The sequence below is a fragment of the Condylura cristata genome, unplaced genomic scaffold, assembly GCF_000260355.1.
Source record: "Condylura cristata isolate star-nosed mole 26May11 unplaced genomic scaffold, ConCri1.0 scaffold00024, whole genome shotgun sequence".
Classification (NCBI taxonomy): Eukaryota; Metazoa; Chordata; class Mammalia; order Eulipotyphla; family Talpidae; genus Condylura; species Condylura cristata.
In genome coordinates this window covers 2,614,452-2,636,429 of record NW_004567125.1, presented here as the reverse complement: position 1 = coordinate 2,636,429, position 21,978 = coordinate 2,614,452, and the positions used below count along the sequence as shown (strand labels likewise).

General features: G+C 57.5%; 1 protein-coding gene across 1 annotated transcript in view; it reads left to right on the top strand.

The window, feature by feature from the left end:
- GATSL2 (GATS protein-like 2) overlaps nt 1-18,066 on the top strand; it is a 42,362-nt gene extending 24,296 nt beyond the window's left edge. The window contains exons 2-9 of the mRNA XM_004688313.2: nt 5,851-5,921; nt 9,399-9,592; nt 10,043-10,175; nt 10,609-10,732; nt 11,395-11,505; nt 11,914-11,996; nt 13,839-13,933; nt 14,017-18,066. Coding sequence (XP_004688370.1) covers nt 5,851-5,921; nt 9,399-9,592; nt 10,043-10,175; nt 10,609-10,732; nt 11,395-11,505; nt 11,914-11,996; nt 13,839-13,933; nt 14,017-14,082 — 877 coding nt within the window. The 3' untranslated portion in view covers nt 14,083-18,066. The remainder of the gene's footprint in view (nt 1-5,850; nt 5,922-9,398; nt 9,593-10,042; nt 10,176-10,608; nt 10,733-11,394; nt 11,506-11,913; nt 11,997-13,838; nt 13,934-14,016) is intronic.
- The last annotated feature ends 3,912 nt before the right edge of the window (nt 18,067-21,978 follow it).

The window sequence follows — 21,978 nt, the reverse complement described above, 5'->3', positions numbered from 1 at the left end:
CCCCCATAGCTGTGTGTGCCTGCTCTTCGGCCTCCTGCAGGTCTCCTAGAAACCTTCCCTGCTCAGTTATTTCTCACTACGGCCAGATAGGTGTAATATAAATCTACCATCCTACTCTTTTAAGTGGAGAGCTCAGGGACGCTAAGTACAGTCGCAGCATGCCACCACCCTCCACCTCCAGGACTTTTCCATCCTCAAACCAAAACTTGCAGCCGAGTCCACCTCCCCCCGTTCTGTTCCACATTGCAAACCCTTGTCCACCAGGCTCTGTTCATGCATCATTCACCATTTATTTGCACTAGAGTGTGTGTGTGTGTACACACCACCATCAGATGCACTATTTATCCTAACCTGTATCTCTGCCATGTAAATTCTAGTTTTCTTTTTTTTTTTGTTTTTTTTTTGGAGAGTTTATTTTAAAGACTTCATTTATTTGTGCATACAGAAACTGGGGTACAGACCAGAGGTGCAGGGGTGGTGAGAGGCTTCACCAGAGACAGTGGGGAGCAGAACAGGCCGACTGACGAAGTACAGTGCTGAGGGGAGCAGCGGGCGGTCAGGAGAGGTCTGCCGCCATGTGGGTCACCTCCCAGGTGGGGATCGAACCCCTGCCGAAGTGGCTGTGGCCATTGTTGCAGTGCTGCGCTTTAACCCCCTACACCGCCAGGGAGGGCCCACTAGTTGTCTCTTTTAAGGTGTGTCCACAGCGCCTGAAAAAAATGCCTAACACATAAAGGCGCTTAGTTGGTTAGTGAACAACTAATCTGGCCACTGAAATAGGCTGTTGTCAATTCTCAGGGGCTTTATCCAGGGCTCTCTGATTCCTCCTGTCCTGCCCACCCCCCTTTCACAGTCCTGTCTCTGCATATTACCCTAGATTTCTCAATTACATTGTCCACTTGATTTTCCTAGTTACCTGTGACATGAGATTTCTTCCAGTCTTAAAAAAAAACTACTGGTGGCGCAGCGGGTTAGGACGCAGCACTGCAAGTTGGCCGCAGCCACTTTAGTGCAAGTTCGATCCCCAGCCATGAAGGTGACCCACGTGGCGCAACAGACCTCTCCTGTCTCACCCGTCGCTCCCCGCAGCAGTGTACTTCGTCAGTCAGCCTGCTCTGCTCCCCACTCTGTCTCTGGTGAATCCTCTCACTGCCCCTGCACCTCTGGCCTGTACCCCAGTTCTGTATGCATACATAAATAAATCTTTTTTAAAAAAATAAAAAGAAACTCCTCTTCAGTACTAACCTTCAAGTCACAGAGTGATGAAGGGCTTTTTTTCCCCTAACTGAAACTTGAAACAGCAACTTCTAGAGTTGAAGACTAGGCATGAAATGTTAATAACTTGAGACACCTATCGAAGACCCAGAGAGCCAATGAAAAGACCTCAGCTCGTTAAGACAACAGAGCGTGGCACACAACAGTGCCCAGTTCTCTTTCGGAAAGAAAAGCCCCCCAGAATAGTGGGCCTTGCACCCTGTGTGACCCCACAGTGTTCCTGTTTCCCGCCATGGATTCTAACAGGTTTTCAGGGACCAGCCAGTGGCAGTGAGAGTGGTCTCAAGAAGGAGCAGACCCTCTCTCATCTTGCTGTGTTATAGAGGAATATGTAACCCTCTTGCCTGCCAGAGAGAATGAGCCAGAAATGCCCATGGCCTTCCAGGCTGGTGTTGGAGTCCAAATGGGCTATCAGACTTCAGAGGCCCCACTTGAAGGGATGAGAATTGTGTGTTAACAGGTATCCAGAAGACACTAGAATCCTGTTCAGTTCCATTTCTGTCCCCTTTATGAGGGCTCTCGAAGCTTTTTTCACAGCCCAGCTAGCCAGGCTCTAAATACAAAGATCTAGACTTCTGTGGTGAGCCAACAAGTGGGATCTACCGGGCACAGGATAGTGTGACCTGCAAGAGCAGGCCTAAGGCCCAGTGAGGGCCTGGATCGTAAAGCTCCTCGTCCAGGTTCCCCAGAGGGAATTCCAGGTTGGGGTAGACTTTACTGTCCAAGTACGGGAGTATTTGTGACCTCTAAAAAGGGCGCAAAGCCCCAGCTGGGGCAGGGGGAGGGAGGTATGCATAGCAACCCAACAGCATCTTGGGCTGGCAGGTGAATGGAGAAGGCCAGATGGATGCTGCCTGTCCCTGTGCTGGATACACCAGCATCTGGGCGGGTTCCCCAGGTCCCGGCATGGGATGTCGGGAGGTGTTTTCCCAATGGAATCAGCAACTCTGGGATCATGTCTCTGTGCCTTCTTAGCCACACCCCTTCCACCCTACAGCAGGGCCAGCCGGTTCCATGTGGCCATCCACTGCCCACGCTGGGGCTGGATGGGAATGAGTCCAGCTTGGACCTGCCCCTCATTGTGCCGCAGAATGAAGAGGCCCAGGCCTCCCTTCTGCAGAACCGCAGTCACTCTGGGCTGCACGCCCTTCCCCTGTTTCGTCCTCTTCCTAAGTCGCACGAGGCACCTAGAGGGCAGACTGTCCTGCTCCCCCTCGGGTTTCCCAATAGCAGCAGGCTGGGTGTGGACCTGTCTCGCTCCTGGTGAACATACACGGACTTCCTGGTGCAGAACAGAAAGGCCGCAGCACCAAGACCCAGCACGGGGTGTGGATCTAGCTGTGACTCATTAGCTGGTGTGGGGCTGGGACTGAGACTTGAGTGTCTCCCAGCAGAGGGGTCAGTCACGGCCTTGCCTTACAGGGACAGGCAGGGTTTATTATGACTGGCTTCTCTGGCTTTTGTGGTAGTGTGTGGCCCGTCTACTTCTTTACCCAGTAGACAATGAGTGTTGATTCCGGGCCCAGCCAGTGTGGCATGCTAGGTGTATGTACAGAAAGCCACAGTCCTTAACTATGAGAACCTGTTGTCTACTGTAGAAACAAGTACAGTTTGGAACAGATGTGGGCAGTACTTGGGACCAGCGTAGGAAGTGGCACACGTTGTGCACTGCCCAACTCTTCGGGCATATGCACACGCCGTGACATGAGTGAACTCACTAGAGCTGTGGTGAGCAGTCAGCCCAGCTGCCGCGGTTCCTGAATACCCTTTCACAGACCTAGCAGAGACTGTAGGCTGTCAAGGAAGGACCCACTCCCTGACTTAGGAGCTGAGGGAGAGGAGGTTGTTGGTGTTGATCAGGTTGTGGGTGGTTTGCCCCAAGTAAGAGGCTTAAAGTGGGTCTTGAAAGGATGAGCAACGAGTCTATGCCCAAAGAAGAGGGAAGGGTGTGCTGGGCAGCGAAAAGGGTATTTGCCAACCTTTAGAGACGGGGGCTGGGGAGGGTCGTAGGGAAGGGAAAGGAGCCAGGTTAGTAAGAGGCTAGGAAGGTCTTCTAGGCCAGAATTCATGTGAAGGGGGTGGAGAGAGGAAAACATCTCAGAGGCAGGGTAGGGCAGGGCTTCGTGACAGATGGGGGTGACTCTTGGACTCGGTGACCTGAGCAGTAGTGACAGGACCCTCTGACCGCCTCGCCCTCCTGAGGCCACCCAAGGTAGACACTCTGAAATGGATATGCAGCAGCTGGCAGGACCTCAGAGGCACTCGGCTCCAGGAGGCAGGTCGCGTCACGACATATTTATTCCCCATTTACACACAGGCCAACGCGGCCTTCTGCTGGTGTTTATGTCCTGCCAGGATAATTTATGTCTATTTCTGGAGCATCCCTCACAGCCAGGAGGGCATGGGATGCAGGCCCCGCATCTGTTTGACTGCACAGGGCTCCCCCGCGGCTGGCGGCCACTCCCCGCCCCCCGGGGAGAGCTTGCTCACAGCAGTCTGTGACGGGTGGCCTCCAAGGCCTCTGAGCGTGTGAGGGTCCCTGAGAAGAAGCTCGGTCAGACCAGTGATTGCCACTTACTAAGGTGATAATTTGCTGTTGTCCCCAAGCAATTATAGATTTCATTTGTCCAGGCAATAGTTGCAAATTGGATGTGGGACAGGCAGGGACAGAGATGTAATTTGAAAACCAAAGAGCTGGAGGGAAATTGAAGAGTGTGTGCTGTTGCCGACGGTCGGGGAGAACAGGGAGAGCCGGCCACCTCACTGATGAGCCTGGCCGGCGTGCTCTGTAGGGCTGGCTTGGAGTAGGATTCGCCCTTCTTCGAGTGCAGTTCTCTGCATTTTGACAAGCATGCTCCAATAACCGCCACCACAATCAAGATACCCAAAACTCCCATCACCCCAAAAATCTCCCCAGGACCCTGGGGAACGACTATTCAGCTCTCTGTCCTCATGATCATGCCTCTTCCAAGACATCCCATAACTGGGCTCAGAGTATGTAACCTTTGAGTCTGGCTTCTTTAACTTATTAACAAAATGCATTTGAGACTGATCCATGTTATTGCACAAACCAGTCATTCTTTCCCTTTTATTGCTGACTGGTATTCCAGGGCGTGGCAGTGCCAGTTTAGATCTTCTCCAGTGAAGGAGGGACATTTGCATGACTGCCAGTTTGGGGAGATTCCCATACAGACTGCACGTGTGCGTGTGGAGCTTTGTGGGTCAGGTCTCCTCCCTTCCAGGGCAGGGGGGACCGCTGAGACCTGGCCCATGGGTGTTTCACTTTATAAAAACAAGCAGCGGGCCTCCCTGGTGGCGCAAGGGCTTTGTTAGGTCTCAGCACTGTGAAGCTGGCCACAGCCACTGCAGCAGGAGTTCGCAGTTCCGCCAGGAAGCTGACCCATAAGGCACAGCAGCCCTCTCCTGTCCCGCCCGCTGCTCCCCTCAGCAGTGTTTGTCAGCCAATCTGCCTGTTCTGCTCCCCACTGTCTCTGGTGAACCCTCTCACCCCCTGTACATTTGGCTTGCACCCCAGTTCTTGTGTGCATAAATAAATAAATCTTAAAAAAAAACAAACAAACATTGTTTTCCAGCTGGCTTTACCATTTTGCATCCTTACCCAGTCCAGTTTCCCTTGCTCCCTGTTCCAAGTGAAATTTGAAAGAAAAAGGGTGTAAAGAATGCGGCGCAGGTGCTGTTGATGGGGCCTCTGTATTGCCGGGAAGGGGGGGTGCAGAGGGAGACGCTGTGGCCGCTGTGGCCACCCCTGCAGTGCTGCACACACTTCAAGGAAGCTCTGTCGTTTTTTGTCTTTGTAGAAGCACTTACCTTTGTAGGCGTTCTCATCGGGCCTCTTGCTGTGTGGCTTCCCGTGGTGGGTGGGGTTTACCCAACGGCACAGAGCCCGTGCTGGGCCTCACACGGGAGAGCAGCAAAGTCCCATAAGTGACCACGCGGAGATTCCTTCGCCCTGTTTGGGCAGCAGCATCTGGGGGACAGACAGATGTGAGGAACGGTGACCCTCCCACCCAGGGACAGCAGCCACAAAGCCCAGCCCGTCGGAGCCCTGTGGCTCTGGTCCACAGAGTCAGAGTCCCTGCCGGCCCCTGGTCTCCTTTGGGGGAAATTGGGCTGATAAACCTCAGGCTGGGCAGCAGCACCAAAGGCAGCCTGCCCCCAGCTCCTCACAGATGGCCACACCCCTCTCTGCCACCTTGTGATTAGGCCTTAAGCAACAGTGGGAACATTTGCAAACAGGGGAGGGAAGTAGGAGCAGCAGAGGCCCAGAGTCAGGTGAGATCCACGAAGCATAGTTGCTCTGCGTGACTCCCTGCAGTTCCGAGAAAAGTGGGATCCGAGAAGCTTAAGGGTCCCCCAAAACCGGGGCCTGAGACCTCCTGAATCAGAACTTGCGGCTGGACAGAGACAAGGAAGAGACGGGCAGCTCGCCCTGTCTCCTGGCAGCCTGGGCAACAGCTCTGAGGAAACCAGCTGAGTCGTGGGTGGCAGCTGCCCGCGTGCCACCAGGAGCTGTGAGGACCGGCCCGACATCCTGTGTCTGTCTGTCCTCCCCAGGTGCAAGTTCTTCAGTCTGACGGAGACGCCGGAGGATTACACCATCATCGTTGATGAGGAGGGCTTCCTGGGTAAGTGCTGTGCTCGCCTGCTGGACCGAGCTCGGCCTGACGTCTTGCTGGCTGCCCGCCTCCTACTTCTGCCCTCACCTGCTGGAGAGTCTGTTTCTTCTGTCCCTGTGCCCTGGCTGGTCCTCACCCTCTCTCGTTGGGCAAGGCCCCAGAGCTGACAGGGTCAGTGAGACAGCTGCAGGAACTAGCGAGGCCCAGAAGGTAAGCCCCTGTGAGGGGGACGCCTTACAGTGTGCTCAGGCCCTTTGGAGCCAGCCCCAAGGATCCCCCCATCCTTCTGTGACTTCCCTCTACTTTTCCCCACTTTTGTGAACTGAGCTACAGTTCACATAACCTGGAATTCATCGTTTTAAAGTCTCCACGTTCGTGGTTTTGACATCCACAAGGTCGCGGTGCCATTGCCACTGTCGAGTCCAGAACATTCTCGTCGCTGGTCCCCCTGGCTCCCAGTCACTTTCCACCCCCCACCCTGTACCTCGTTCAGTGTTAACATTGATCACGTTGACCCTGCTGTAAAGTAACGGCGAACATGTGCTTGCTGGCAGCCAGTTCATTTACCAGGAGGTGCTGGTGTGCACCCCGTCAGTGAGATGCCAGGGACGCAGCCACATGGTCTGGCTGGCCCCCAGAAGCTGGCGTGCAGCTGAGTCACATAGTCCAAAGGGTGCAAAGTGCACACAAAAGTCAACATTTTTTCGTCCCACCTCGGAGACAAGGAGGAGTGACTAGGTGTCCTCGCCATCTTTTCCATGCACAGGTGGTTTTTAATTCACTTACAGCGCATGTTATATACTTTATATTATACATTACGCATTACATACCGCATGTGCAGTGTATCTGTTATATATACTGGACCCTGGCAAATCTGCCAGGCTTCTTAGCTCAGTGCCCTGCAGTTAGAATTGAAGTTGTTTTAATTGTTCTCCATGAAGAAATGTCTAATCTCCTTAAATGTATAAATTTATTCTGACTCAAGTTGACGTCTGAAATGAGGTTTGAGAAATGAGATTAATGGGGCTAAAATTTTATGCTTCTTGATTCACGCTGTTGGGTCTAGTGGGTGTGTTACTGGTGAGAAGCAAAGGCCCAGGGGAAGCCCCTACCTAGCCCACTCCCAAGCGCCTGACCCAGGGCCTGCCCGGGGCTGGCCTGCCTCCCACACGGCGCGCCCTGGTCTGCTGGGGTGACTGCCCAGCCAACAGTAGCATCTACTAGGGAGTACACAGGCCGGGATCAGCCTGAAGAGTGCTTGCAAGTGAGAAAACTCAAGCTGGCAGCCTGGAGTCACTAAGACAAGATAGAAATGCCTTCAGGAAAAGGTCCTGAGTGGCTGTGGGGCTCCTAACCTACCTGGCCCAGGTCAGGAGCAACCAGAGGGGTGGGCTCTCCAAGGCAGGGGTGGGGTGAGGTGGGGGCGGCCGGTGGAGGCAGCGTCTGGCCTCAGCCTCAGCCGGCCTGGCCCTCACAGGAAGCTGCACTTCAATCAGGGCTTTGGCCTGCCGCTGGCTCAGCGGGGGTTGCTGCCGCGGATGCTGGGTGAGGGGCACCCTGCTTCAGCCTGCAGACTGCACACCTCACGGGCTGCTGTTCACATCTCCGGTGTCTTGGTTGCCGCCTACCTGTCTGGAAGCTGCTGGACCTTTGCTGGAGGACAGTGTGATCGTCAGAGACCGTAACCAGATAGGGCCCCACGAAGGTGGAGTTAAGAGGCTCTTGGCTCAGGTGGCTGCTGCGTGTCTGTGAAAGTGTGGGCTGCTCTTCCACACGGATAGTGCGCAGAGCAGGCAGCGTCAGAGACCCAGCATACTGTGAGCAGCAGCCCCTGCCTGCCCTCTGGGCAGTGGAAGGAAGCTTTGGTTTACAGCTAAAGGGACTCTGTTTATACCCCCACCCCACCCCACCCCACTAGGGGGTTCTGTCCTTATGAAGAGGAACTTTTTTGTAACTTCATCGTTAAATATAAATGGTGCTTAGACGACTCCTGCTGTCCAGGCTGCCTGGCTCATGCCCAGCACACAGGCCTGAGGGGAGTGCCGGGTTTCGGCAGTGAGGCAGGCCCTGGGCACCCTGGCACTGGGTGGCTGCTGGGGCTTCCTGCTTTAGATGGCAGGGTAAGGCGCTCCCAGCACTCCCTGGGAGGTCTCACAAGGCCACTGGTCCGGGAGCTGAGGAATCTTCCTGCTACTGTGGAGCACAAGCAGAGACAGCAGACAGGGAAGCCTACAGCTGGGGGCTTTTCAGCCCCTCCCTTCCCCCTCCCTCCCTTTCTGCTTAGCTGCCTGCCTCCAGCCTGCCTGGGCCAGGACTGCCCTTCTCAGCCTGCAGGGCCAATGGGCTTGTAGGACTATGGTTGCCATGGTGACCAGAGCTGGGCAGGTAGAACGTGGGGCCTCAAAAGCCATCTTGCCTGAGGCCAGCACTTAACCAACAGCATCATCATTGTCGTCACTGCCCTGGTAATGCGGTAATGCAGTGTCTGGGTCCTTGGTCTTGGTTGCCTCCCTGGGAGACCCATCTCTTCTTCCTCTTGCTACCCAGAAAAGAGCAGGGGTGGGGTGGATATAATCAAACCTGGATTTGAATCTTAATCATCTCAGTCAAATCAACAGCCTTTCCAGAACTTGAGTGTATCACTAGGACGGTGGAACTAACAGTCCCACCTCCTTGGCCAGGAGGTGCTGCCTGAGGGTGACCCACGTTCCCTGTGCCTTAACCCCCACGCTGTGCCCAGCCTGTGAGGGTGAGCAGGCACTGTGGTGCCTGGAGAGTCCCAGATGCAGCGTGTGCTCGGCCTGGCCGTGCCTCTGAAGACAATCGCATGTGCACCCACGTCCCAGGCTCAGGCCCCTGGGGGCTCTTTCTGCAAGGTGGTACGGGTGGGTTGCAGCATTTGCACCCCACATCTTCACAAGCTAGTGGAGGAGACTCTGAGCCCCCCTCGCCCCAGCTGCTGACACCCCCACACAGTGTCAGTGCCAAGTTCAGGAAGGCTGGTGACCGTCACTGACCCCAGAGCGCGGCGTCTTCCAGAGCATTCCTGGGGCATATGCGTCTGATTGGAGCACGAGAGAAATCCCAGCCCCACCCTGTCATCTCCTGGGCTCTATTGCGCACCAGACGCTCAGGAGGAACCCAGGAACCCAGTTTGGAAACCACAGGGGCCTGTTCCACTGGTACGAGGTACTTGGTGGTGGCAGGACCCAGAAGAACAGGGAGAACTAGAAATCAGAGTCATGACTGGCTGCGCTGTCATTTCATGGCTGAGGAACCGAGGCCCAATGCAGATAAGTCACTTGTCTTTGCAGCACCTGCCCTGCTCAGTGCTCCCAGGAAGAGACTATGGAGGCTGAGAAACCACCTCTGGTGGGGGGAGGGGGGCGGGGGCGCTCTGGCCCCGGGAGGGCCTGGCCATGATCACACGCTGCGTCTGCCCCGGAGCCCAGCATTCACGGGGCTCCCTTCTGTGTCCCCCTCCAGAGCTGCCCTCCTCTGAACACCTGAGTGTGGCAGACGCCACCTGGCTGGCCCTCAACGTGGTATCTGGAGGCGGCAGTTTCTCCAACTCCCAGCCCATCGGCGTGACCAAGATCGCAAAGTCGGTCATCGCGCCCCTGGCCGACCAGAACATCTCAGTGTTCATGCTCTCCACCTACCAGACGGACTTTATCCTGGTGAGTCCAGCCCTGTCTCAGGGGACTGGACACCCCTCGAGGCCTGCCAAGTCTCTGGCCCCCACCCCCCAGTCAGGGAGAGATCAAGTGAACCTTGGTGCCATCACCGGGCTCCCAGGCTGGAGTCCAGGGCTCCACCTCCAGCCCTAGACCCACCTAGCCTTAGAGGACTCTGCTTGATTTGACTGGAGGCCAGGAAGTGAGGGCCGGGGTATGGGGCGCCTCCCAGGTGGACTCCAGGCTCCCCACCTCCCTGAATCTCCCAAAGTGGCAATATGTCTGGCCCTGGGGGCCAGCAGCATTACCCGGCCACTGTGTCATTCACTTGTGGGGCAGGGCAAGGACGGGCGTGGGCATAGCACTCCAGGGGTGGAGTGGGGCATGGACTTGCCCCTCCTGGTCTGGGCTTCTGGGACCGCAGGACACTCACATCCGTCATCCCCTCCCCAGGTTCGTGAGCGTGATCTGCCCTTCGTCACCCATACCTTGTCATCAGAGTTTACCATCCTGAGGGTTGTCAATGGTGAGACAGTGGCCGCTGAGAACCTGGGCATCACCAACGGCTTTGTGAAGTCCAAGATGGGTATGTTTGGGGGCCCATGCTGGGGAGACCACAAGAACTTACAAGGACCTGCCCCAAAGCAGCCCCGTTCTCCAAGCACCGGGTGCAACCTGGTATAGCAGTCCTCGTCAGTAACTGCTTCTGAGTCTAGCAAGTGATAGCCCTGGGCCACTGCGGACGCCATCAGGGGGACAGAGCAGGTGTCAGAGGCAGTGACCCTGACCTGAAGTATGGAGTGCAGGTAGCAGGTGAGGTGGGGGAACAGTTGGGGAGGGAAGGCCAGAAGGACAGCTCGGCACATGTCAGTGTCCGGTGGCCTAGTGGCGAGCCTGGAGAGTGAGCTGGTGGAGAGGCTGAAGAGACAGGGTCTCGGGGCCTCCCCAGGGCCGCTGCCACCTGAGCCCGCCGCGGCCCCTGTCCAGCCAGCTTCAGCCCGTTCTCTCTGCACTCGCAGTCCAGAGGCCCGTCATCCACCCGCTGTCCAGCCCGAGCAACAGGTTCTGCGTTACCAGCCTGGACCCCGACACGCTGCCTGCCGTTGCCACACTGCTCATGGACGTCATGTTCTACTCCAACGGGTAGGACCTCCGTGGCGTGGGGCTGCAGGGCCCAGAGGAGACGGGGGCTTCTCAGAGAAGGTCAGGGAGGACCAGGCCCGCCTGAGAGCCAGTCGCAGAAGGGAAGACATGACTACACAAAGCCTGTTCTGAGAGGAGCAGCCTTCCTGGGGAACCCCCAAACTTGTTGAAGACACAGGTGCCTTTGTAGGTGCAGTGAACACCCGGCTGTCCCCTGAGCTTGGAAGGCAAACTCCTCAGTTGAGGAGCCAAGAACTCAGGTTTTTTTCACTCAGCAGAAAAAGGCGTGTTTCTCCTCAGGGCAGATTTTAAGTTTAGGCCAAACACAGGTGCAATGGAGCCATTGTCTGGTGGGCTGGCAGTGGCCACAAAGTGTACCCTAGATGCGGGCCAGTACAGAGACCCTGTCCGGGAATGGGGCGTGTGCTGGAGCCAGCAGGGCCCAGCACTGCGCATGCAGTCACCACGTTTCACAGAGGAGGCGGAGGGCTGGATGCGGCTTAGGGCCGCCGGTAGGGTCAGGGCCACGGTGGAGCGCGGCCCCAGCTTCCCAGGCTGTTGTTCCTCCCAGCATCCCACGCTGAGGCCAGTGGGCAGGCAGGAGAGCCTGGTGGGGTCGGGGTGCAGCGGGGCCTGCCTCTCACCAGCTTGCCCGCCCCCAGAGTGAAGGACCCCCTGGCTGCTGGCGATGACTGTGGCCACATCCGCTTCTTCTCCTTCTCCCTCATCGAAGGCTACATCTCCCTGGTGATGGATGTGCAGACCCAGCAGAGGTGAGCGGGAGCCAGGGTGAGGGTCACGGGGTGGGCCAGCTTTATGAAGGGCCTGTCACTACTGTCCCTAATAAGCCCTTCACCTTGGAGACCCATCCTAAAGATGACAGGCAGCTCAGGGAGGCGGAGGGGTGTCTCAGGGCTGTAGTTAGTGGCAAAGCAGAGATGTAAGCCAAACCCTGGGGCATCTGGGGGCCAGCGTGGGGGGGGTGCATGCTGGGTGGTGTGGGGTTTGTTTCAAAGCCCACCTTAGCTTTGCTTTCCTGTCTGCACCACCCCTCACCCCACAAAGGTCCAAGTGCACCTCTGGCTGTCATCAGCTCCCTAAAGACAAAGAAGGTTCGACGGAGCTGGCCAAAGACGCACACTTAACATGAGCTTGGGCTTATCCTCTTGCTCTCTTTTAAGGTTTCCTAGCAATTTGTTGTTCACGAGCGCATCTGGAGAGCTCTGGAAGATGGTGCGGATCGGAGGACAGCCCCTGGGCTTCGGTGAGCCCCATCGCGTTCAGTGCGGGGAAGGGCGAGGCGAAGGGAGGTTTCTAGCATGACCAGGTGCCTCTGCGTTCCCAGCCCAGGTATCTGGACCCGATGGCCTCGGGGGGCTGGTGCTTAGGGAGCCTCCAGTCCCCACTGCCTGCAGGCCCAGTGTGACGGGGGGGCATCGAGGGCAGACTTCATCAAAAGCACTCTTAATTTTCCCCCAGTAGAAAATTAATACCAGCTTCTGATTAGAAAACTGGGGGCATGATAAGAATTACAAAGGGAAACAATTACTCCTTATTCCCACTGCTCAAAGGTAATGATTGATCTTGATTTTAATGAGTTTTCTTCACATAAATACGTATAAGGCTGCACATCCCAGCAGGTCCAGGCACGCCAGCCCTTTGCCCAGACTCCTCTCCTCTGTCCGAGGAAGAAGCACTTTCTCTACAGAACTTTAGTCACGTGACCCCACAGAGAGGAAATGGGCAGGTGCTCCCCGGGGCCCAGGCTAGCCTCAGTTTCCACAGTTATCCTAGAAGTGTCTTTGGTGGTTCTTTCATAAGCGTTTTTGGGGTGGACCACAGGCTTCAGGCCCTGGTCAGAATCTGTGAACCCTGGTTTTCTATGACAGAGTATAGAATGTCCTAGATAAAGCTCAGACTGGCCCAGGGGGCCATCCGATCAGCCACTGGGGCTCCTGGACACAGACATGTCAGGTCACCTTGATCTGGGGGTGAGGGGTCACTGAGCAGGGCAGGTCATGGCCACTTACCTATACCTTCCCTAAATAAGCTAGAAGGTGGACTTTAGCCAGCAGGCCAGACAGCTCTGCAGACTCTGCTCACATCAAGGCCAAACCACCCTGGAGGTGATAGCGGGCTACTCTGGAGCACTGAGAGGTCTACCCTGGGACCTCCTTCTCCAGACCCAAGCAAGGTGTGGCCACTGGTGGCCTGGAACTCGCCCATGAGGGAGGCTGCCAAGTCCAAGGTGGACTGACAAGAGCGGAGAAGACACTGGGGTTGAAGGGAAGGTGGCGCCCAGGCTAATTGGCAAGCTCCAGCTTCGGAATCCCCTGGGGAACTGGTGACTAGATCTGAACTCTCACCAGGTGAGGCACTGTTGGGGAAATGTGTTATGGCCCAAGTCGGAGCAGTGGCCAGAAGAGAAGTAGCGTGGGGGATTGTGTTGGGGAACAGTGGCTCTCAGATCCTGGAGGTCTCCTACAGGGGGAAGCCTGGCTGTGTCTTCAAATCAGGGTGAAGCTAGGCACGAAGGGAACATCACCCCCCAGTCCACCAAACTGGCTGAAGCTTTGGGGAGGCCCCCCCTGCTTTCGAGGGAGAAGGAAGCCACATCTCGCTCCCAACTACATGCCTAAGTGTGCCCTGAGGGCAGGCAGGGGCCAGCGTCTGGTGAAGACTGCAGTGAGGAAACTGAGGCTCACAAAGTGACTTGACCACAGTCATGTGACTATAAATGGCGGGGAGAAAGAAAGGAGGGGCCGGCATGCCTGCCCCCGGCTCTGTCAGAGAACTGGCAAGACACAGCAGGACCGTCTGGAATAGAAGCACAGAAGCAGGCAGGAGACCAGAGTGGGACAGAGCCGGGGCCTCAGGGTCCCGCAGGGGTCCCGCTCCCTGCTAGCCAGGAAGAGAGCAAGCCCTCTGGGTAGAGCCTCTGTGCTGGGCCTTCACAGTGGGGAGAGCTTCTCTAGGAAGACTGAGGGTGCAGGGCACGCACTGGCAGCAGAGCGAGGCTGAGCTGCAAGGGCGTGGGGGGCGCTGGCCGGGGCCCTCGGAAGTGAGGCCAAGAGCCGGCTGAGCCTGGTCCCTGCCTCTTGCCTAGATGAGTGTGGCATCGTGGCCCAGATCTCCGAGCCCCTGGCTGCTGCGGACATCCCCGCCTACTACATCAGTACTTTCAAGTTCGACCATGCACTGGTGAGTGACCAGGGCCGTGCCCCTTCCCTCCCTAGGGCAGCAGTGTCCAGGGCTCATAGATGTTTGCTTCCTGCCCCGTGCAGGTACCAGAAGAAAACATCAACGGTGTTATTAGCGCCCTGAAGGTCAGCCAAGCAGAGAAGCATTAGAAGGGCCTCTTCTGCTCCTCCCTGTCTGCCCCAGGCCTGGGCCCAGCCCCCACCCTGAAGATTCTTCTTGCAGTATTTCTTGATGGACTGGAAAATCAGCCCCGGGGTCCCCGAAGAGGAGGCCTCTGGGAGACACCCCTGATCGCTGACCCACCAGGCCTAGGACTTAAGCTGAGGCCTCCCCATGCCCTCCTGCCTTCTCAGAGCCCCCCCCACCCCGCCCCCCAGACCCTCCAGAGAGCCGCCTGCCGCCGCCTCCTGTCCCCATCCCAGAAGACGGTGTCTGGGGTCTAGGGAGCTTGTGAGCTGCTGCTCCGCCTCCTCATCTGGCCTCACCCACAGCTGGAGGCAGATGCCGAAGAAAGCTGGCCCTTCCCACAAGACATGGGGTACTGATTTTCATGTTGTCTTGGCGGGGGCTGGCCAAGTGGGACTGAGTTTGTAGAGACTGAGAAGACCCCCACGAGGGTGGGGGCTGGGTGCTGTGGTCGCTGGTGTCTGGCCCCGTCAGCTCGGGGCTGGTTCCCGCAGAGTGGAGGCCAGAGTGGGTGGCCCTCAGGTCACATGGCTGGTGAGACTCCCCCAGGAGCCGAAGGGTCAAACCCAGGACCTGAGCCACCCAGAACCTCACCTGCCAGCCACAGGGCCTGTGCCCCAACTCCCAGCAAGACTGCCAAGAGGGGCCCTGTCCAGACCCTCCCCCACCACAAACCCTCACTCCTGGGGGTGGTTCCCAGGGGTCCCACCAGCCTGGGGCATGAGCCCCTGTTCCCTCTGCTTTCCCTGGACCCTACTCGGGCCGGCAAAGCCTCAAGTTTCCTCCAAGTGGGGGCATTCCCAGCATTCTAGACCTGGGTTTCTTGGGTCACCCCACCTCCTCAACAGTTGAGTAGACCAGCATAGGCCTCCCCCGTCATCCTGCCCCTGCCCCAGTTTTGGGGGGCATGGAAGGCCTCTGCCCCCAACTCACCTGCCCGCCACCCAGTCGGGGACTGTGGCACTCACAAGTACTTGACCTGGGAGGCAGCTTAACTGAGCCTTAATAGAGAAAACCATACCTTGTTTTAGCTTCTTATTTAATGTGTTCGCGCCCAGGCTGTGGTTGGCAGCAGTTTTGGGGATGGGGCCTACAGAACTCGGGGTCTGGAAGCCCAGCATCACCGGCTGGCACCTAACTCCAGGCACAAGCGTGAGAATCGGGAACCGCCCCAGGCGCCCACCGGCCGCCCACACAGGCGCCTGGGCATCCTGCTTCCTTCTGAGCATCGGGACCCAGAGCCCACAGGAAGTGGACAGCCAGGTGCAGGCCAGCCACGGTGGCCTCGTTCTCCGGACAGGGAGAAGGGGCTCAGCCCCCAGGCCTCGTCAGCAGGGGTGTTTTCAGACAGACAGGGCCCACTGGAGCTCAGGCCCTCTGTGTCGTTTCTCTGGCGGCCTCTGGCCTGGGCTGTTCTGAGAGGGCAGAGCCGCGGCGATTCCCCAGCCCGGTGAAGTTTATGTGCGCCCCTGCGTGGGACCCCGCGCCCTGGAAGCCGCTGTAGAGGAGCCATGAGTCTGCATCCTCGCAGACGCCCAGGGCCCAGGCACCGATCAGGAACCCACTCTCTTCTTAAGTTAATTCATTTTGCACAAAACTCCAAAATAACCAAAACGTGTATGTTGTTTGCTGGTTGCAAAACTCGGGTGGCCGAGCGGGCGGGCAGTGCTGGATGCCCTGGGCCCCTTTCGTCCTCGGAAGGCCTTGAATTCCCGTGGCGCGCCCCTCCACACCCACCCCTGTCAGCGTCCCTATCGCGTCGCCTCCTACCCCACCCCGCCGTGCAAGTGTCGGTCCCGTGACCCCAGAAATGTGTGCTCTCTAGACCCTAGGACGTATCTATTGTACACACCTATAAATACCTGTGTTTTATGTCGATATAGATATATACTGTAAATAGCATATATACTTGAGCAATATATATGTTAATATATACTGTGTGAGCACGCCCGCGTGTTTGCGGGGCGCGGGCACAGCCCCGCTGTGTGTGCGTGCGAGGCTGAGGGCTCCACCCTGCTGTGTCTGCCGTGCACACACGTTTTGAGCCACCATAAGATTTTTAATTCAAGTATATAGGCAATATGCTGATTGGACAAGCCGCAGGCTCCCTCAGCTCAGACTTGAGAGAAAAACAAAACCAGCAGCCCAGGAGCCGAGCCCTGGGTGGGTGTGGGTCCCTGCCCCCCACCCCGGTCCCCCTTGAAAGCTAGTTTTGCCCCTTCCCTGCATCCCAGCCCCCCAAAGTCTAGCCAAGGTCCCTGGAAACCCGTGTTTTATTGGGGGTACAGAGGGAAGAGGAGTTGGACCGTCTTGCTTTTTAGCAGAACCATGCCCCCTTCTCAGTAGTCTCAACCTGCAGACCCAGGCCAGCTGAGCACCCCCTTCCCACCCCCTCTCAGCTGTCCATCCTGGGTCCTCTCCCCACCTATGGCTGTTTTCATGCTGAGTCTTTTCACTGGCAAGCTTAGATGCCTCAGGCTGTCTCCCCAGGCCTGGTGACTGGCCCATTCTCACTGTAAAGGGGTGTTTGCCTTGACCTTGTGTCCAGGGAGTCGCCACCCATGGCCACCCATTTATTTTTCTATTCTCTATGCTGTGTGTGCCAAGGCCGGGTGCATCCTGGTGTCCAAGAGTCTGAGCAGCAAAGTCAGTGGTTCGATCACCACAGCTCTTTGGGGAAGGTTGAGTGGTTTCCCCAGGGGCCAGCTGCCCCCAGCCATCTCCTGGCTCTCTGGGTGGGCACCTCTAGACCACAGGGTCCGCAGGGAGGTGCGTACTGCTCAATGCAGCTCATGTGGCTGAGGGCCTTCCAGCTGTGGCTGGTGGGCTGCGTAGCTGGAGGAGGAAAGCGGGTTGAGCAAGTGGGCGCTGGACTCTGAGGGTCTGTCTTTGCCTCTGTGGGCGCCCAGTGAAAAAGACCAAGCACCTAAATGCTATTGTCACGGCCGTGCCAGGCTGCACACCAGAGTGAGCGCAGGTTAGTCGGAGCTGTGCCCACCACCCCACTGCGACAGAAATCTGACTCCTTGGCTCCCCCACCATGTGGCTCCCAGATCCCTCAGCCCCCAGTCCTGACCTGACAAAGGGGGGCAGAAGGGGCTGCCCACACCACTGCCTCAGCCTAGGGCACACCATTAAGCCAGAGAGACGTGCTAACCCCTTCCAAAATTCAAGGGGTCCAGCATCCCCAAAACCACAAAACCACCAGCACTCTCCCCCTCCCGTCACCTCCAGGCCACAGACCCCTGATGGGAAGGGAGAGAGCTGGGAGGGCCCGGAGCTGCCCCATGCCACCACCCCATGAGGCAGTGTGGCCTGTGACCTGCCAGTGAAGCAGGGATGGTCGTGAGGTGCCACTGGGCTGACAGCAGAGGGCAGGAGAGCGGGCTCTGGGCAGATGCCGAGCAGACCCCCGGCCCAAGTCAGAGGCACCCTTTGCCTGGAATTTGAGGTGAACCTGCATGCGCACCACAGCGCCCTGACCACCTTGCCAGGCCAGTCCCGGCCGTCGCTCAGCCACCTGGGCCACCTTGCTGTACTGTTTCTGCAAATGGGGACGAGGGCTCTTCCCTGCCCCAGCTAGAAGGGGGCTCGCGGTCTCCCAGGTGATGGCAGAGCCGGCCTGCCCGGTGGCTAAGGGATATTTGATGCCGCTGTGGGCTTGGGGTGGGGTAAAGGAGAAAGTATGTCTGCCAACTGGCACATCGGCCCACAGGGACAGGCTTGGTGAGGAGGGGTCTGGAGGGAGCCAGCCGAGCCTCGGACCCTAGCAGATAAGACACCTTCGCCCACACGTCAACACCCATTTGGGCTTGTTTTCTCTTTTATTTTCAAATAAGAGGCAACAAAAGGACAAGCTCAGCTGTGTCTTGTGCCCCCTCCTGTGGGCCTTGGGTGGGCTGTGGCTTAGCTCACAAGCCTGCTCTGTGGGAAGGAGAGGCGGCCTGAGGCCCAGCAGAGCCTGCAAGGCTGGGAGCTGGCCGCCTGGTGGGGACAGGTTCTTGGTCTTGCTTCAGTGCGGGCGGGGAGGCTGGAAGTTGGAAGTACAGGGCAGCCCTGTGCTGAGGGAGGGCCCCGTCGGCTACCTACGCCTGTGTGTGGACATGTGTTGTGTCGCAGCGGTGCGTGGGCACACGCGTGTCCAGAGACCGGGTCTCGGCTAAGGCGCCAATTCGGTTCATTCACTATTGAGTCCTCTAGTGTTCTTCCCTGCGGGGCACGGGGTGGCAAGTGGAGCCTTCCCCTAGGGCCCGGAGCGTTTGACTTCATTAGACATCAAAACTGCTCTGGGGAGGGGCAGGCGCCCCCCAGTCCAGGCGGCCTGTCCACCCAGACAGGCCAGACCTGCCTAGCCGGCTCCTCAGAAACAGCCAGTCCTGAAGACAGTATTCACAGGGAGAGGTGGTGGGTGCCAGCGCCCCTTAGCCTGCCTCTCGGGGTTCACCCAGAAGAGTGTCCAGCAATGCCAGTAACCCAGGGATGGGGAAAAGACGAAAAACAGGCCAAATTCAGGTCCCAAGACAGGCCAAGCTCGGTGCATGTTCCTGCCCACTGCCTCAGTTTATCTTTTCAGAAAATGGTCCAGGAAGAACTGAGCAGGGTTGGCTGCAGAACAGCGGGGCCTGACAAAGCCCCAAGCCCTCCTCTCGCTCTCGCTCTATGCCAAAACCATTTCCGTTACCCTGCAACAAGGGTGGGTGAATGCTGGACGCACAGCAGGGCCCGAAGGGGCACTGCCCTGCCCAGGTCTCGGCCGGGGCCCGGGCATCGGAGTCACCAGCGGGAGCAGCGGCACTCGCATCTGTCCAGCCCTGGGTGGAGGGAGAGCCGGGCAGCCCTGCACCCAGGCCGCACGCTTGACTTTCTTTGTTGAAACACAAAACCCTCGAGATTCATGTACTGTATGACCGAGAGAAAAAGTACCTAATGTTCCCCCAAAAGACAGTATATTTTGTACTTTGTAAAGTGTTCATTAAAATGGAGGAAAAAGACTGGTGTTGGCTGGTGGCTGGCTGCTTTGTGCTGATCGGGGCTGCAGCTCAGCTGTTCCCGCCTTCTCCATGTGGACTCGCCTCCCAGAAACAGGCAGCGGCCCCCAGAGCAAGGGCATCTGTTACCTGTTTCCTGCCTAACAGGTTGTCCCGGCAGCAGACAGTGGCCCGCACTCTCCGACTGTGCCCGTTTCTGTGGGTCAGCTGGAGTGGGGTGCACAGCCCCGCGCGGCCCTCAGGCGGCTGCTCTGGGTCCTGGGGGGCCGGGGGCTCTCCATTCAAGGGGTTTGTGTTGGACCTGGCTTTTGGCCGGAAGTCTCGATTCTTCTCCACAGGAGTCCCTCCCCCACACGGCCTGCCTGGCCCTCCCCGCCCCCAAGCCACGGTAGACGTCTAGCTTCCAAACTCCCGCACACCACCACCATCCCGTCCTCAGCAGCCCAGCTCTGATTTGACCACAGCGTGTGGAAGTCAGGAGGCCAAGGTTACCAGGGGCCACTGAGAACGCGCCGGCTGCTCGTGCACTTTTTCTCCCAACCCTCTGGAGTCAGGGCACGTGGAGCAGGACTGGCCCTCGCTGGTGGCTGCAGAGGAACAAGGACTGGACCCGGCCACGGGGCCTCCTCCCTAAGCCTGAAGCCCTGCCATGGGCATCGCAGCCCTTTAAGGGTTCCTTGATGCTAGATGCTCAGGAACTGAGCTCAGCTGGAGGGAAGGCCCCATGGCCGGCATCCCTCCTACGGGCGCTCTGGCACCCGGCCACCCAGATAAGGGTGGGCCTGAGACCAGAAGTCCCAGCTCTTGACACCCCGCCCCCAGCCCTCTCTGAATGTTCTGTGGAGGGCAGATGTGAGCAGAGCACGCCATGGCCATCCCCCATCCCTGCCCCAGCACTCCCCTGTCCTGCAGAAAGCAACCCTGAGGTGGGAGTGAAATTGAGGACTTACTGCCCTCTCTTCCTGAGCCCCAGAAAGTTCTGACATGCTGTGAGGCATTCCAATTGGGGTTTGCAGACTAAGCGCCCTTCCTAGGAAGCCAGCACATCCATGACCTCGATTGCCACAGTACTCTCAAAACAGTCGCAGAGACCTCCATGCCCACCACTCTGACGTTCCCTGTTACTCAGGCAGCACCAGCCAGGTGCTGAGGACCCAATGACTCCAACACCTGGCACCTGAGCTGATGCGGGTGTACAAAGACAAGAAACAGCTGTTTGTGACCACGGTGCAGTGCCCAGATGGGCCACAAGAGGGTGCAGTGCCAGGGGCTAGGGTCTATGCTCGCGCAGAAGTGCGAGGAGGCACGTCACTGGGGTTCAGCTTGGACACCCGGAGGGCAGAGCAAAGGCTCAGAGGGCTGCAGGCATCTAGCTGGAGGAGGTAAGTAGGAACGGGGGGGGGGGGGAGGAAATGGGCTGATGGGCATAAGGCCGAAGTGCAAGGCGGGAGGGAGCTCAGGTCACCAGGGGCCTTGCTTCCAGCAGGCCAGGGGAGCCGCTAGAACTTCTGCGCTGGAAAACAATCTGACCTCCGAAAGGTGGGCCTGGGTTGTTGAACATGGCTGGCTGGAGGAGCAGAGATAGCCAGAGACTCAGTTCTCAGGAGCAATGACTCTGGCTGGCTCAGAGCAGAGTCTGGGTGTTGGGGCAGTGGTGAATGTTGCACACTGGCCACTGCCCCCCAGTCCTCAGATCCGCGAACGAGCCCCTTCCCAAGCGGGGAAAGCAATCTGGCTGCCTCTTGGCAGTGTCTCACCCCACATTAGATTCTGGAAGCGGGATGCCTGTTTTTAGGGCTCCACCCCGAAATGTGATTTAGTGATTTGGGCTTAAATATGGGCTGAAAAAAGCCTCCACCCTGCCCCCCGGCTCTCAAAAGTAATGAGAACCGCACAAGGCTACAGGAGGAAAGAGCATCACCCAGCTTCCCTGGTTTTCACGTGCAGTTCAGCCAGGGGCGAGGGTGGGTGGGGGCTGATCTTGGTGAAGCAAGCTGGGGGACAGGAAGCTTCACAGGGAGCCGACAGCCACGAAGACCCTTGTTGCGCCTCCAAACCGTACGCCTTAAAGTGGTCGTGTTGTGTGACTTAGGTCTCAATTAAAAAAAAATAATAATAAGGATTGTGGTAGAAAAAGCCCCAAGTCTGGATGCATAGCACGCAGGACGGCCAAGAAGGAAATGATGTGAGTCATTCTGACAGCTCCTGGCTGCTGAAGAAAGTTCCCATGGACAGGGTGGAGGGGAGTCTGGAGAAGAAGGAGAGAGACGGAGGGGGGCTGGGGGCTTCACCTCACCAAGGTCAGTAGCCGGGCATCTCGATTGAGGTACCCCCCTCCCCCCGAGAGCAAGGCCGCAAGCTACTCCAGCGACACCTGTGGCTGCTGTCCACACACACACGCACACACACATGACCTTGGCCCTGAGGAACAGGAAACACCCAGGGAGGAAAGCTGGGAGCCAGAGAGAGTAGGCAGGAGCCTCTCACCAACCTAAGAAGGAACAGCCCAAGCGGCCCTGAGGAAAACAGTACTCAGCACGTTGGAACAGGGAAAGCAGAGTGCAGCGGGGTGCATGAGAGAGACAGGGTCAAGACTGAGGCATTAAACACGTGACCTGGCAATCAAGCCTACTTCTAGGTCTATACTCAAGAAAACACGTTCACACCAGAACCATAACAGAATGCACCAGAAGTAAAATGCTAGACCCATGTAAAATTTGCACACGAATATTTTGGCGTTATTCCTAATAGTCAAAAGTGGAACCAGCCCAGATGTCCGGCAACAGATACGCAAATCGTGATGTCATAGAAACACCTACCTGAGGGTGCTGTCGTCCAGCCAGGGTTTGGGGCAGAGTCCGCCGTCTCCTT